At 41.2% G+C, this 16,649-nt stretch overlaps 1 protein-coding gene across 4 annotated transcripts in view; it reads right to left on the bottom strand.

Moving 5' to 3' along the window:
* Window positions 1-1,595: 1,595 nt before the first annotated feature.
* The window catches only part of kdm6ba (lysine (K)-specific demethylase 6B, a), a 36,943-nt gene continuing 21,889 nt past the window's right edge, over window positions 1,596-16,649 (bottom strand). For 3 of the 4 annotated variants that reach the window (XM_043243589.1, XM_043243587.1, XM_043243588.1), the window contains 21 exons: window positions 14,300-14,398; window positions 12,786-12,871; window positions 12,162-12,285; window positions 11,953-12,048; window positions 11,664-11,874; window positions 11,046-11,297; window positions 10,795-10,959; window positions 9,944-10,450; window positions 6,670-9,797; window positions 6,421-6,544; window positions 6,175-6,280; window positions 5,849-6,054; window positions 5,524-5,624; window positions 5,323-5,391; window positions 5,083-5,231; window positions 4,864-4,978; window positions 4,562-4,749; window positions 4,257-4,398; window positions 4,000-4,126; window positions 3,698-3,868; window positions 1,596-3,610 (listed from right to left, as the gene is read on the bottom strand). In XM_043243589.1, coding sequence (XP_043099524.1) covers window positions 3,599-3,610; window positions 3,698-3,868; window positions 4,000-4,126; window positions 4,257-4,398; window positions 4,562-4,749; window positions 4,864-4,978; window positions 5,083-5,231; window positions 5,323-5,391; window positions 5,524-5,624; window positions 5,849-6,054; window positions 6,175-6,280; window positions 6,421-6,544; window positions 6,670-9,797; window positions 9,944-10,450; window positions 10,795-10,959; window positions 11,046-11,297; window positions 11,664-11,874; window positions 11,953-12,048; window positions 12,162-12,280 — 5,988 coding nt within the window. In that variant the 5' untranslated portion in view covers window positions 12,281-12,285; window positions 12,786-12,871; window positions 14,300-14,398 and the 3' untranslated portion in view covers window positions 1,596-3,598. The remainder of the gene's footprint in view (window positions 3,611-3,697; window positions 3,869-3,999; window positions 4,127-4,256; window positions 4,399-4,561; window positions 4,750-4,863; window positions 4,979-5,082; window positions 5,232-5,322; window positions 5,392-5,523; window positions 5,625-5,848; window positions 6,055-6,174; window positions 6,281-6,420; window positions 6,545-6,669; window positions 9,798-9,943; window positions 10,451-10,794; window positions 10,960-11,045; window positions 11,298-11,663; window positions 11,875-11,952; window positions 12,049-12,161; window positions 12,286-12,785; window positions 12,872-14,299; window positions 14,399-16,649) is intronic. The other variant, XM_043243591.1, reaches the window with a different exon arrangement.

Here is a 16,649-nt window from a genome sequence, read left to right as displayed (position 1 = left end):
ACATATACAGTAGTGAAAATGTAAAGATAAAAAAAGTTCATAAAATTTGTCATAAGACAAAAATGCATTTTGATACATGATTTAGTGACTTAAAAGGTTTGATCCACTTCAAATGTTGACTACTGTTTATACATGCATACATACACTAAGGTTAATTAACATAGTGGAAAATTTTACGTGACTAAGGAAGGCTGTTTATGGTCTTTTGATCAGATTCTAGTCTTGAAGGCCACACGGGATAAGAAAAGAAATGATCACAAACAGCTGATGGCAAGGGCAGATTGAGAGAGCTGAAAGAAGGATGGAGTGGAGCAGCATGGTTTCTCCTTCATGATGAAAAGAATATCAGAAAATACAGTGGGAGTGGTTGCACATGGGAGGAATAGAGTAAATGTTGAGTTGCGTAACTGATAAGAGCGCATCCGTGGTAGAAATCACACACAGATCAATTAATGTGTCAGATTTCTAGTCAGTGTTTACCCTCTCTGTTCCCCTGGGTAATGACCCCAGACCTCACTCAAAGGAGGACCTTTTAAGACTGAAAAGATAAGATCTTTGCTAGGAGAAAAGTTAAACTTTTTAGCATGACTGAGATGAATTATTTTGGCTGTAATGACTAATGCTAATGTGCAAAATCTATCCCACATATTACTCAAGGTTTGCTGTAAATAGTTGTAGATTTTTTTTTTTTAAGGCTCAACATGACTTTTGAGTGATTTGCATTCACCAGCCTCTGGTTTGTGGCAAGTGCTATTTTGAGTTCACCTCAGTGATGCTTGTGTTCAGGCTTTGTACATTAAACAAGGACTTGGCTTTCTGAATCGAGCAAAATAGAGTAATGTCAAAGGAAGGGTGAAAACAGCTTCCTGTACTTACAGGAAGTAGGAAATCCGCACGCCTGTGCAACGTTAACCTCTGAGTGAACTTCTAATGTCCTTTTACAACTCTTTACTTGTGGTCCTGGGTAGTTTTGTGCTAAGTCACTTTAAATAAAAGTGTCAGCTAATGTATTAGGAGAGTTATGATGGGAGTACATTTCTGCAGTAACGGAGCTCTAATTACATTTTGTTGCAAAATAATTGTTGGTTGAAATGAATGCTTGGTCCGGCCCATGAGTTTTTAATTTGGAACACTTAAAAGCGGCTAAATAAAGTGAGAAAATTTCAAAAGTGTAGCGATAGGGCATGTTACTGAGAGCCGATCACAAACATAAGCTTTGGTTCCACTGAACCTGCGTCAGCAGAGAAGAACCGGAAAGAACTTTGATAGGAATAAACCTGACATGAAAACATGAGATGAATAAACAAGTAGATAACAGTGCGCTTGGTACGGGCTGATGAAATGGCAGCGATAATGTGTGGGGAAAACATTTGCAAAAATAACCTTTTGTAAAAAAAAGTGTGTAAAATTTTACAAAAAAAAAAAAAAAAAAAGAAAAGAAAAGATTTACACTTGTAAAGGTAAGCAACCTGATAATGCAAGTCAGCATTTTTGTCTTTGCAATATTGTAATACATAAAGCTGAAAACTGCATAAAGCTGAAAGCCCTTTGCTTTGAATGAATGAATGAACGAACACAGAGACATGGCACAGATCAAAGTTTATCAAAAGCATTTAATATTATTCAGAGTAATCATATCAATGACACACGAATTCACAAAGTGTTTAAGACATGTCTGGCTCAGTTTGCTTCGTGTGTGAATTCCAAAACAGTGCAGATTTTAAATAACCACAAAAATAAAAATGAGGAAAAGAGGAAAGTGTGTATATTGCAACAGGAAAAATATTTCTTAAAAAAATTGAGTAGCTCAAGAAGAACTCAGCACCATCTATATCATAATCAAAACCATTTTCCTGATAATACATGAATTATTTCACGCTAACGCTTCTAAAGCTGTAACAAATTACAGTATATAAATCAAAAACAATAATGCGTTAAACCCCCTTTCACACTGTTACTCATTCCAGTAAAATGCCGCAATTTACAGTTCAATGTGATTTTTTTGCCTTACAGTATGACATCCCACTCCAGCCAATTACTGTATACTGTGTATATAGAAAGATTATGCCTGCTGTATTCAGCACGACAACTTTGTCCTTAAAACAAACAGCATTTACAACAGGACAGAAGCACCACTAAATGTGTAAGTATCAAAAACTGATTTTAGCCCCAATTCATGAATCAACTGAATTCATGAGAGTAGCTGCTAGTCTAGGCTCAGAATTACTGACATCAGTCCAAGTCACCATCTTAGTCAAAAAGAAAAACAAAAGATGCCAAGAGCACAGGTCCATTCGGAGAATTCATATGAACATGGCCCCTGTATTTAATCTGTCTTTTATTTGTTTAAACGAAACATTGAAAACTGGCAAGTGAGCAGGTGTTCAAATAATTAACAGTGATCACATACAAGTCACCTGTTAACATACGTGGGGAAAACGGTCTTTTTAAAACATTTGTGTTTAACAGACAATTTCGGATTACTCAAACCCTACCCTCTGTGCTCTACAATCTAGGTGGACAAAGAGTCAGTTATGAGATATTTAATATATAGACAGGAAAGATATTTAAAAGGGGCAAGCACCAAAACTCAAAAGTTTGAAACTCATAAAAAGAATCAGCACCCTTGAAATCTTACAGAGGATTTAGACTAACAATAGAAACCCTTAATACATCTCTGATAACCATGTTGAGGCAGGGGAGAACATTTTATATCCAATAAATAGAAGAACATTTTAAATAAAAAAAAAAAAAAATTAAAAATCAACGATAATAGATCTGTATAGAGGCGAGAAACAATTCACTGAACAAAACAGATGAAACAGGATAATTATACTCACAAAAAAAGCAGGAAAAATGACTGATTAAAAATGCAATCCTAAAACGCTTGTCCTGATGATATAAACACAACATTCCATACTGAAACTGAAAAAGTCTTTTAAAACCCGTATGTTTTGAAGCATTCTGAACAACTGTATTTCTTTTAATTCTTAATGCTTTAGAAAAATGTCCATAGCTCTATTATTAGTATTATTAATTTTTATCTCTTCACTAAATACAAGTCACAAGGCCAATGTGGTATATATCTAGGCTGTTCTAGGTTTAAAAATAAATTATCGAATGAAAAAAACAAAGCACCCACGGAAAATACAAAGAGCATTTACACATTTCAGTATTCAACACCCCCCCTCAAAAAATGTTTTTTTTTAAAAATTCAAAAAAAAATTCAAAAAAAAAAGAAAAAAAACCCCAAAACAAACAAACTTAAGAACAAAACCCAAACGGACAGGATCTCGGCAACTCTGCCGCTGTAAGCCATGACAGCGCCAAACTGGGTTCCACTTGAAGTCCCGCAGAGCCATTCAGGGGTTGGTACACAAGACCGACAGAAGTAAACTGAAGTCTTATTGGCTGATTGGTTCTGTAAACAATGCTGAGTAAACTGGTTCTCGATTGGCTGTTCAACAAATATTAACAGTAGTAAGTTTCTTTTCCCAACGGTAAATGTTTTAAGTCTTAATTGGACTAAAATAAAAGATCTTGTCCTGCGAACAGGAGTTTTGGTTATGGCTGTGTGAGGGAAAGGAATGAGACGACCTCATCTGGTAGTCTGGGAAAGCACAAGCACAAATGATAGAGGTTAGCTCTTTCTGAAGCTTTGCTGTTTGACTTTGACAAAGCGTGTGGGCACACTCACCGAGCTGAAAGAGTCGTACACGCTCATGAGCTCCTCCATGCGGTATTGCTCCAGCACTACTACATTAGAGAGGTTTGGGCTGCGTTGTCGTGCACAGTCCTCACAATGCACCACATACATCTTCCGACTGCCGTTCTCACTGGTCACAAACAGCAGGTTAAACACCTCCACCTGCACAAGAATAAAACAAACAAAAAAAACTTACATTATTATTGCGATGACAGAAAAATCCTCCAAAGACTTGTTCCCAAAGAAAGAATATGAAGATATACTTTACAAATAATGAAACACAATGCACTCACATCACATTCGTTACAGTAGTAGGCCGGCTCATCCTTCACCCTGCTCTGGTAAGAAATCTTCTTTCCTCCTGCCACCAGCTGGTCCCTCAGAATCTGAATGTGTTTAATAGACTGAAGGAGACAGTGTCTGAAAAGGAAAAGGAAAGGCAAATGGATTACATTTAGCAGATGTTTTTTTCTAAAGCGAAACACTGGAGAATGGAGGCAATCAAAAATCAAAAGTTTATCACTTGATATACTGATACTGAAATACTCACTTGATCATCTTGTAAGTGTCCGGGTCGGTGACTTTGACGTTCCGTGCCACGTTCCAGGATACGTGAATCATGGGAACGATGGATTTGACTTTCTTCACTTCGTTCCACTCAAATCTCTCTAAAGCCAACTGGTACTGATAAGCTACAAATTCGGAAAAACATGTTTATTGCAACATTTTAGTTAACTGTCAAGGCTGATAAAATGTAGTTCAAAACAACGCAGGTTGTTCTGGTACACATCATACATGCATACAGCCACCACTTTTAACATAAAGAGAACAAAAGTTAATCTGTAGGTTACTCACAGTTGACAGGTCCCACGTTCCAAGCAATGTTGTTGCACCAGCCCACGGCCTGAACCCAGTGTACAGTGCCTGCGTTGATCCATACCAGGTCTCCTGGTCTTTGGATGAACCGGTAAACAGGGATGTTAGCGCGATACAAGTCATCCAGAACCGGCCACCATGACCCTGTCAGGTAGTCTACTCCATGCCTGAGAGAAAAATGCACAAACTTCTTAATATTCATTTAAGCAAAAATATATAAGAATTAAATGTGTTTTGGCTATTAGTGTTATTTGACAGTGCTTTTGTAAACTCTTTCTTACTTTTCACAGAAATCACTGATGGCCCCCCAATAGTTGTCATGGACAGCAAACCACTCACAGTCTCCAGGCCCAATATTGATGTTTACGGAACAGAAGTTATTGTTCTCCTGGTGTCCTGATGATAAAAGCATTTAACGTCAATAAAATTACCAAAGCTGACAATCTATCTTAATTTCTACAACTCACAAATCAAGAAAGTTATTAGGAATTGCATCAAACCTGGTGTGCGGCAGCCAGGGACTTTCATGTAGAGTTGCACTGTATTCATTCCCAAAATGGTGTGGCCAACATGACTCAGCATATTGCCACTGGAGGACACACGCATAAATGCCGGCAACTTCTGCAATTCCTGCAGCTGAGACTTCCATCTAAAAGAAAAAGACAAAACACAATTTAGATAAAACTGATTTATAAACTTTCTTGCTATAAATGTATACAATTATGCACAACAGGTCTTACCTTTTGGGATCGGACAGGTCAATGTTGGTGCCAAATTTTATAATCTTCCCCCCAGGCTTCTGCTCTAAACTATAAAGACAAATTAAACCAATTTAAGCAACAACATTTTGAAGATTGAAAAATAATACAATTATAAATAAAATGAAATAAAAGATCGGATAATTGGACAAAATCAACAATTAGGTGCAAAGAATCATTTACCTTGAGCTGGGAGTTGAGGAGTTACTGGTTGTATTCTCAGAGTTAGTGGCTGATTTCTCATCTTCATCCTCATCATCCTCTTCATCACTGCCCTTCTCTTCCTTTAAAAAGAAGACAATTGTATAGGTGAATGTTCAGTGCATATGATTCAAATGGAAATTAATTTTTTCTTTTACATCAGACAGAACTGTACAAACAAAAATTAAACAGTATTCGCAAAATACTGGAATCTTCTCTGGAAATTTCTGGAAACTAACGCACACTGTGTTAGGTAGGTATGTCACCTAATTTTTGTGTTGTTTTGGTTGTATGTTTGTGTTCATACCTGTAAGCTCTCTTGGAAGCTGGAGGCCTGGTACTGGGCATACTTGGCAATTGTTGTATGCGACCTGCTGCTCTCGCAGGGCCAGGTCTGGCCAGTGCCACTGGGATCCCAGTTCTCATCAGCTGGCTGCTGGACCTGGGTCCGGACCTCTACTGCATGCTCTGCGTTTGCCTCCACCAAAGATTTTGTAGAAAACAGGCCAAGATCTATGAAGAGGAAGGAATGAAAAATAAACTTTCCACAAATCCACAAAAGCAACCGTTAAAGTTACAAAATGTATGACTTGAGTATCTGTCTATACATCCGTCAGTTCTGCATAAACGTACTTAATCTGAGGGAGCCAGCTAGTCCCCGGATAACAGTAATGGGATTCTTGGAATCTGTGCAGAATTGCAGCAAGACTGGAGAGAATGCATCTCTTTTACTTTCCAGCTGTAGAGAAACAACCATAACATGGGATCATTAAAACGGCATCAACTGTGTTTTTACTTGAGCAGAGGTTTTTGTGTGTGTAATACACAAAAAGACCACAAGGGGACAGGAGATGCTGACGATGCTAATGCAGAACTTACATAGATGCTAGGTGTGGGGGGGTTGAGTTTCTCTTGAGGAATGGGCAGTTCTGACAAAACAGGTTTAACAGAGAGAGCAGGCAGGAGGTATGATTCCTTAAATTTCCCCTTCACGCGAGCCCCCCTGAAACAAGAAGACATTAAACATTAAAAATGGCCTTTCTCTGTCCAAATCACACCAAAATAAAATGCAACTGCAGCCAAGAAACAGTCTGTTTAAAAGACTTCCTATACGCAAATGTTGCTTACTTGCAGGCTCTGATGATTTCACTAGCTGTGTTCTTTATGGTGATTTCCTCCAGAGGAATCCTCCTCTCCTCTACCTCTGAAGCAATAAATGTCTCCCTGTCCCCACACTCCACCTTTATGAGGCGTATCTTTAGTTCTTTGGGTGGCCCGTCTGTCAGTGCTGTTTGTTTCTGATCAGAACATAATGCTGAAGAAGCTGATGGGAGATCACACGAATGTCCAGAGCTGGTGCCCTTGTCTTTACTCTGTGCCCACTCTTCTCCTTCACTCTGGGGTCGGCTACATTCATCCTTCCTTCTCTTCTTGTCTCCGTCACGGTCCTGTTCCTTCTCTCTAAACTCCTTACTCTGAAGGTCCAGGTTACCCAGTACCTGCCTGCTCTTTTTTTCCTTATGTGACTTTCCGTCCCTGTGCCGTCGACTGGAGCTTGAAGATGAGGATGAGGAAAGTGATGCATCGTCATGTCTTTCTCTGTGCTTTTTCTTTCTCTCTTTCCTGTCCTCATGCTTTTTGCTACTGCTGCTGTGTTTGTGTTTCCTCTCTCGTTCTCTGTCTCTGTGTCGGTCCTTTTCTTTTTCAGGTTTACATGTCTCCTTAGGCTCTGTGTGTGAGCTCTGCCTTTGAGGGAGCATGTGTTTGTTCACCTCATAGCTATGACCAAGCTCCGCTAGAGAAGACTCTGAGATGGTGGTCAGTATTGGCCGTTTTTTTAACAAGTTATTTACACTTCTAGAATCCTTCTCTCCTGTGGATTGCTCTAAAATATCGTCCTCATCATCATTTCCCAAAAGATCTGAGTGGCTTATCTTATCCCCTCTCTTCCTCTCTGATTCCCAATCTGTAGGTGACAGGGGACAGGGCTGTCCTGAGTTACTAATGGCAGGGGTTTGCGTTGGACTGCTAAAGCCTGGATGATTGGATAAACCTGATGTGGGAGAAGTGCTTTGTTGTTGTCTGCAAATGTCAGGCTCCAGAGAAAGAGATGAAGAATACTTAACTCCCAAATAAGCTGAGGGAGGAGGACGACCAAAGGGTCCACCTCGGTAGGTGTACTTCTGGCTCTCAAGTACAGACGCAAGATTTTTAAACATGCTGTTAACACCTGTCTGATGGAGGTGTGGCCGCTGTGGTGGTGGTGAACAGGATGGAGTTTCATCTTCATCTCGATCAACCTCTTCTTCATCATCCTCGCACTCACTTTTTTCTACCTCTGGAAGGCCATACAGCTTGGCCAAGTCACTATGGCGATAGTTGGTTCCTGTAGTGGCAAGATTGCTTTCTTGGGACTGCATGCTAATGGAATTGGCAGGCTTGGGGATGACCTTAAGAATGTCCTCTTCTTCCTCAAGTGATGAAGTACGACTACAAGGAGATGCCAGTGAACCTTGCCGACTCAACACAGGTGGGCTTGAATGGCCATCTATCTGATAATCAACCGTTGGAGATTGCTTTAGTGCAGGCATGAGGTCTGGAGCACACAAATAACTCTTCATAGGTGCCACATTTGTAGAAAATTGAGGTTTCGGTACTGCCTGTTTTCCACTCTGGTCAGAATACAATTCCTCCTCTTTCTTGATGGACTCATCCAGCATCTTCATAATGTTGGCCAATCCATCAGGCAAGAGCTCAGATGTTTCCTCCTCAAACTGGGCACCATCAGAATCACTACTGCAACTTCTAGCACTGCTACCCAGACTACCAAGTCCTGTACTGGGCATATGTTTTTGAAGGCTGCTTGTAGTTGTGCTAACATCCTTGGGGAAAGCCTGGTAAAGTCTGGGTGGCTCTCGCAGAGGTGGAGGGTTGGGAATTGCATTTATAATCTCAGCATTATTAGAGGTTTTTAACATGGTGACATCTTTGGATGGGTCAGGTTTCAATTGCATGGTGTGGCTGTGGTGGTTGTCGGAGTGGCTGATGAGACCCAGCTCTGAGGGGTATGTGGCATTCCCAGTGGAATTCTGAGACGATGCGCCACTCTTCCATTTCTCTCTTTGCCTTTGTTTCTCACGGGCATATTCTGTCTGGGGGGTAAGAGGAGGTGGTTGTGACCGTTCCATAACATTTGCTGCAGTTCCAGAAAGACGTGGGGGCACTCCACCGCGACTCAACCAGGGATAAGGTGGTGAATTCTGACTAGGAGGTGAGATGGAGGAGAGTGCATTGGCTGGTGACAAACGCGGAGGTGGAGGCTCAGCTGTGCTACCTGACAGCAAGCGTTCCAGACTCTTGATGGCAGACTCGTTGTGTGGCTTTGTCTCCATTTCTTGGTGTGCATTTTGTTTTCGTTCTTCATCATGGTCTCTCCTCCTCTCTTCTGCTTGCATGTGGCCTTGCAGCTCTGCATCAAGTTTATTCAAAGCATCAACAATCGACTGAGAGCTTGACGCTGCAGGCTGCAAACAAGACCTTCGGTAGACTGGGGCTGGAACAGTAGTAGTTGCCTGAGAAATTGAGCAGGAGGCTTGGATAGGTGCTGACACATATGAATTACTAGAAATTGGCTTGAGGGCTGAGCTGACCTTGGGTTCTGGAGGTTGAGGACAATGTAAAGGTGAACTGACTTGGAGCGTGTTGAAGAAGTGTTGAGAAGTCTTGCTGGTGATGACGCTCTCCCCTGATCTCTGAAGACCTGAGTTTAGGGTGGAGGGAGAAGAGGACACTGGGATGTAGTTAGGTCTGCCTTGTCCTGTTTGGGGTAAATTGGACCGAATCTGAGATTGTCCCCCTCTATGTTGGTTTGGATGGGTTTCAACACCAGGGTGGACACCCTGATACCCTGGATGTGTTACATTTTGACCAATCATGGATACATGGTTTGGGTTTGAGATTAACACTGAAGAATCCGTTGCTCTCCAGCTGCTCACTGTGCTGGGAATGGAGGAGGCGGCAGAGGGTGCTGAGCTTGTGGCAGGGATGCTTCCAACATTGGTGTATAGTTGCAGAGAGCAAGGTGGATGAGGAGTTTCTAGGTTTGGGGTAATGACAGGTTTTCGAGCAGGGGCCTGAGGAGGGCTCACACGCTGGGGGGTCCCTGGACCCTGGTTGCCCCCAGCAAGCCTATTCGGTGCCTGAGAAAGGCGTGCGGCAACCTGAGAATCCCCTCTTGCTGAAAAGTCTGGTGATTCCTAAACGGAAATGAATATTATGGTCAACAAAACATAAAACACAAATTTGTAACTATTTATAACATTTATAGTTTATAGCACATGTTGTGTAGTGTACTATTTACTAATTTTAAACAGCTAGCAATTTTAAGTCTTGAGTGTGTTACCTGGTTCCTCCAGGGTTTATGGGGGTTGTGCTGAGGTACTGTGGCCTGGGCCTGGTTGCTGGCTGGTGGGCTGGAATGGACCAGCCCTGGGTGAGGCTGGAATTGGGGATGACTGTAAGGCACAGAGGTTTGGTTTGCTGGTGAGGGTGCAGGGCGTTCCCCATTTGCCCGTGGTGATGATGAGGATGTAGGTGGTGGTGGAGCCTGTTTATTCAAAGAACTCAATGCAGAATCATGTCTTCTTTGTGAAACAGTAACACGTGGTTCCACTTGAGTCTGGGCTGAAGGTCTGATGTTGGGGTAGGAGTATGTAGAATGGTGGATGTGAGGGTTTTGTGAAGGTGGTCCCAGAGACTGTGGTGACTGAGCAGTCTTGTGGGGCTGTGGTGGAGGCCCCCTGCTTTCTTCGTAGCCTCTTGAGTTGGAAATGGTGGGTAAAGATGTGGTTGATGGATTCAAGGGAGGCGGTTTATAGGGGAAGCTTCCAAGTCCTGACTTAGATGAATCCTGTAAACAGAGAATATGAATTGGTTAAATAAGACAAGAACATTAATTCAAAACAAAAGGGAAACCAACAATCACATAATACACAGCTTTCAAAGTTATCAGATTGTTGGTTTTTACACAAATGTCTTTAATTACAGAATGATCTTTAATTATCTCAGTTAAAGTCAAACCACATTTCATGCTACAATACTCCAGTTACAGACAGGTCTAGATATTTAACCCGCTAAATTAATTTGCACCTGATTTATAGCTTTTGTCAAAAAGGGTAAACTTAAAAAGCTGATAAAAATGGCAGTGACAGAAAATATTATTGTGTATACACATTCAGATCAGCAGTGACTGACCTGGAAATCAATGGGTCTGCTTTTGTGTTCATTTGGGTTCCAGGGTGTTCCACCTTTGTGCAATGGGTTCCAATAGCCAGGCTTGGGTGGGGGGTAGTTGGAGGATGGCTGCTGATTCAAATGTACAGGTGGCCCGGATATGCGCTGCATGGCGGAATGAGGCATCTTTTATAAGAAGCAGTATAGAGGTGAGGTGAGCATATCAAAAGATATACTGATATATGAAAAGATATGATATACTCTTGACTAACCTGTTCACACCCAGAGCTCTTCTTTTTCTTATTTGGACTGGGGCAGTCCTCCATGGGCCGGTGCAGAGATGGAGCAGGGGTATGCTGAATGACAGATTGCTCTCCAAGAAGGGGTGCAGGCCGTTTTAACTGTCCAGAATGAGAATGAGGTCCCCTGGATTGCTGCTGAGCCTGAAGTTGTGTCCACATATCAGGTAATGGAGGCATGGGCCGTAAGCCATGGGCTGGTAGAGGAGGATGAGGAGCACCATACTTGTGGATAAAGCAAGAGAAAAAAAAAGTTAGCGAAAGTACTCTCAACCACAGAACATAGTTAAAGGAATAGATCAAAAACGAAAATTCTGTCATCAATTACTCAACCTCAAGTAGTTGCAAACCTGAGAGGGTGAGTAAATGATTTTCATTTTTGAGTGAACCATTCCTTTAAGCGTGCTATACATTCAATTAAGCAAAAAATAACTTTAGTGTAATATAAAACTAGTTTTTCACTACTTATACGATTAAGAATACAGATTTATACAGGAACATATTATTTTTAAATAACAAAAAAAAAAAAAAAAAAAAAAAAAAAAAAAAAAGGTACTGGAAAAGGTAATGAAATATTAGCTCAATAATCACCTTTAGTAGCTGACTGGCTCGAGCTGTGAGGTGTGCAGGAGGTCCTGCATTGTAGCCATTATGCAGTCGGTTGTGGTTATCACCAGGCAATGGCTCATATCCCTGGCCAGTTCTGGTTTGTTCCCAAGGCCTGGGAGGAGCAGTCGGTATCCTTTGTAATCCTGGCAACAAAGCCTGAGACAGGTCTTGCTTATCTCCTCGATGTAATGGACTGGAAATACAAGGACACATTAAAAAACTTTTGCCATAAGTATCTGTAAAACAATAATAAAGCTTATTACAAACTCACCCATTGTTTAGGAATTTGCTAGGATGATTTAGCCCAGTCATGTGACTCGGTGGCATATGGGGGAGGAACTGGTGCTGATTGACACCTGATAAGCACCTATCAAGTGATAGAAAAAAAAGTTTTACTTTGATCTTTCCTCCTCACAGCTCAGATAGCCTAACTTTATTAGTCACTAAAAGCATGATGCGGCCCTGATCATGAAATATTACCTGGAGGGAGGTGACCAGGCGCGGCTGCCCACAGGAGCCCATGGTCCCCGGTTGAGTCCGTCCAGAGGAAAAGGGTCCCGTGTGCTGCACCCGGTGAACTGTTCTGATGTGTGATGCATCCAGCCTAGTCAATAAACAATGAAAATTTAGTTTCCAATATGTCTTTATTACATTAGCCAATATATCTATCACTGCTGGAAAAAAAACAACAACTTAAATTCTTGAATTCTTTTCAACATGTAATGAAGTGGTTGTGACACTGAACTATTCAACTGCTAAACCATTATGCTGCTTTCAATATCTTGGCTCAAGTCAGATGGCAGAGCAGACACACTTAAGTGTATCAGAACTTTTAGTTGTAGTATTTTAAATGAACTTTTCATTTTAATTTTAGTTGACGTTTTAGCAATTATGTTGTGCATTTATTCATTGTGCTTTCGTTTTTTTTACTTAAGATTTTTAAAAAATGTCAATTTATTTGACCTCAGATTTAAGTTAACCATACCAACACTGAAGTGTACCAAATGATTTCATATGCACTAACAAGCAGCAAATATTCTTACTGATTTAAATGATTGCTCAGTGCTACAATCTACCAAGAGAACAGAACACATGGTTACTCACCACACTAGCTGTGAGTGTGAAGCCCTCCACTGCAAAACAGAGAGGGCCAACAAGAAGGAGAAGCTGTTTACTGCTACTCCTGCCAACTGGAGAGAGAAAGAAAAGAGATGGGACATAAGGGGTGAGGCACAAATAACTGCCAAATCCATTAAACACAGGGGGAAAACACATCCTTTGTAGTCTGCATGAGTGTTTGGCCTGAAGGCAGCTAATAACAAAGAAAACCTCCAGAATTACAGTGCCACTCTCTGCCTCTAGGGGGCAGTGCTCTTCTGTATTCTAATGGGAGGAAAGGGTGCACAGATGGGCTTGTGGGAGTTCACCTGTAGGGTGAGTACACTGAGGTCATTATAACCCTTCCTAGGGCCTCTTGGCAGAGGGTGAGAGCGATCAGAGGGAGGGGACAAACAGAGCAAAGCCCTGGAGTCAAGCCAGTGGTGTCTGTGTGCATGTGTACATAAAGCAGTGTGTGTTCTTGTGTTGTGTTGCTTGAGTTTGATTATTTGCATGTGTATGAGTGTGTGTCTATGACAAGAGAGACACTGAGGTTAATCTCATTAGGCCAGGCGTGATGGAGAGAGGGAAGGATAGAGAGAAAGAGAGCAAGGGGTGGAGGGACGAAAGGAACAGCAGAAGGCTTGAACAGGATGGATGGACAGATTAGGGAAAAAAGACGGGTCTAAAATTAAAGTGTCCTTTAGGGAGACACCAAAGTGAGAAGACCGGCTGTGCTCCCATGAAACACCCACGCATGCAAACACACTGAGCTTCCCACGCATTCTGAACACACATGGCACACACTGGATGCACAAATATTGGCAAGCGGGCGCGCACACACACACACACACACAGACAGACGATTGAAAATGCTTGGCACACGTGCATATATACCCATACAGCAAAGGACGCCTAGTGCACACTAATTATGGACTTGGCAAAAGTGTTTCAAGTGTGACACACACAGGCTTTCTCTTTCTATAGCACAAAATAAACACACACACACACACAAGCACACTTATTATACTATCAAACAGGCCACAGATGCAAAACGTGTCATCCATAAAATGCTGTATAACCTGATGGGTTAGTCCTGAGCTACAAACTCAGCATACAGTGTAACACTTACAGATGAAACTCACAAGCCTTTAATAATTTTAAGCTGCAGTTTTGGTGATAAGGTATTCATTGGTCTAAAGATGAATAAGCATGTGACAATATGCAGAGACTGTTTGTATACAGTGTGTGTGAGCTATTCATTGCTCAGCAGGTTTAGTCTGTGTGTATGTGTGTGTATTTTGATCCTACAGTGCACACGAGCCCACCCACTCCTCTCTGGCTCATGGTGTCGCACTATTAAAAGGCTTCTGTGATATTTCAGGAACTCCGGATTTAGCTGCTAGTGGGGACTGAAATAATCGTGACCCTGCAGCACAAGGCATACTTATAACAGTTTCTGCATATTCATTCTCTCTCTCACTCACACTCACACACACACACACACACACACAATTTACCTGTTAAATAAGCATTTAGCACCACTTCTCAAACGTCTGAAGAATTAGGGTTTAGCACCAACAGCTGATCATCTCAGCTGACTCTGTGGTTGTAGATTGCTGTGAAGAGAGAAAAAGAGGTAATCATCAGTGCACAGACTTTACTCTCATTTGTGTTGCTGATCTTTTACATTGGCTTTATTCCATCCAATCAGTGATGTGCAGTAAAAACAGCCAGGCTTCGCAGCTGTGCCACCAATAACCCATCACAGACAGGATGTCAAAAATGACTCCAGAGAAGAGAAAAGATTGTGGAATAGTGACAGTTTTTTTTTTTTTCAAAAGAGAATAAAACTGTTTTTTACCATATGATTCTATCCCATATTAGGAGCACAATGAAAAATATAACCATTTCATATGGCCAAACTGCACTCAAATTAAATAACTATAATTTTATTCAACAAATAACTATGAAGTATCAGTTTTAAGAAACTAAAGAATCTTCAGCCTTCAACACTGGGAGCTATTGGGTGTTGAGCAGGACCACAGTGAGAGGAAATCCATGATACTGTCTCTTACACACAATGGTGAGAGTTATTGTGGGGAGGTGACTGAACAAACACAGGCCTGGCTCTCATAGAGATGTATCGGTGTGGAAAGCCAACTATCACTTGTGAATACTGTTGCTTGGGAAAAACACCCTATGAAAAATAAAGGGTGGAATTGATTGGGTTTACAGAAAGAGAAAAAGTAAGTTTGTAAAGAGGCATGTTCAAAGTGCAAACCAAGGGACTTATTATTGTGTGATCCTAAACTAGTTTAAGTTTTTATTGAACCAAAAAAGAAAAGAAAAAAACAACAGTAAACAAACCAATTTTTTTCCAATCTTCAACTGGGGGTCTTTTGTCTTTTGTTTCCCTCCAAAAAAGGTTTTAAGACTGCTGAGGTTGTGGGAAAATACATAAACCCCGACTGAAACTTCTCCATACTACATTTCCTCATTTCACATAAAATGACAAATCATACTGCGACAGCTTTGCTTTTTACGAGAAAACGTTTTCAATTTGAAGTAATATAGATTTCTAGTAATGTGGAAACAATACAGCACCCCGAAACAGATTCTTATTATTGTAAGAGAGATAAATCGAAACACATATACACAAATTCTAATAACAGCTAGCTGTCTGCTGCGTAACTGGGGAACTCCCATGACTCAACCATGGAAAGGGCTTACCCCACAAACCTGACTCTGCCCCTTCACTTGCACACTCTTTACAATCAGGTGATCAGGGACGCCCACCCCAGTAACAGCATAGGGAATTTCTGAAAATGTGCCGTCATTGTTATCTGTCACAGTGCGTTGTTTTGGATGCAAAACATATGAACTGTAAATTTACAGTTGGGGTTTTTTAAATATTGCACCAAACTGGAGAATCCGAAACTCACTGATGTCGATCAGACAGGAGAAAACAGGTGGCTTGCGGTGCAATTGATTATAAAAGTGAATGAGGTTGTGTGGTTATCGAAAGACGTCACATTTCTATTCGCTTTCATGCTTTAGCCAAATGTTTTCTAGAAATGTCATGTGTACATTCTCATACATACTTCAAAAGCTGTTTAGAACTCATTTAAATTATGAATCACTTTTAATTGATAAATGTTACAACGATGATATCATAATTACGAGAAATTTCCCCATTCACCCCCACATCGCCCCTCAGCTTGATAAAATTTCCCATGACAACAAACATCAAACAACTATTCCAGTCACTGCCTTGGTCTTCACACTTGCCAGATCAATGCCTAAAACACCAAACCAAATGAAGGCCACATATGTGGGCGTCTCCAACCAATCAAGCTAAAAAACAAAACAAAAAAACACCACAAAAAAAAAAAAAAAAAAACCTTGAATTTACCATGAGAACTAATCAACCACTCAGCTGGACAGGAAAATATGTAGGCTACCCTTAAAAGAAAAAACTGATTCAGGTTATAATTCACTTAAATGGATGAGCACTGACATCAACAACACGGCAACGTGAAAACAATTCCATTTTAAAATAGTGCTACGGGTTGTGTGAATGATGTCATCTCCCAGCATGACGACAGTCTCCTCATTCCTGCCAGAAAGTACCATGTAGCAACTCGGAGAGCCAAAACAGCTGAGTGTTCGAGTATGCGGAAAAGAGCGGCATGGAATGGAGTCGAGGTCAGGAGAGGGAGAACAGACTGGGATAAAGATAGGTAGATGAGAAGAGCAGGGGAAACGGGAGAGCTGGAATGTTCCTCGGTGAGCAAAGGGGGGCCAGCGGAAGGGCCTGTGGGTGAACGCTCACATTTGGCCATTATATAACCCACCTCGGATAGAGAT

This window comes from Puntigrus tetrazona, chromosome 7 (assembly GCF_018831695.1).
Source record: "Puntigrus tetrazona isolate hp1 chromosome 7, ASM1883169v1, whole genome shotgun sequence".
Classification (NCBI taxonomy): domain Eukaryota; kingdom Metazoa; phylum Chordata; class Actinopteri; order Cypriniformes; family Cyprinidae; genus Puntigrus; species Puntigrus tetrazona.
This window is presented reverse-complemented; position numbering and strand designations above follow the sequence as displayed.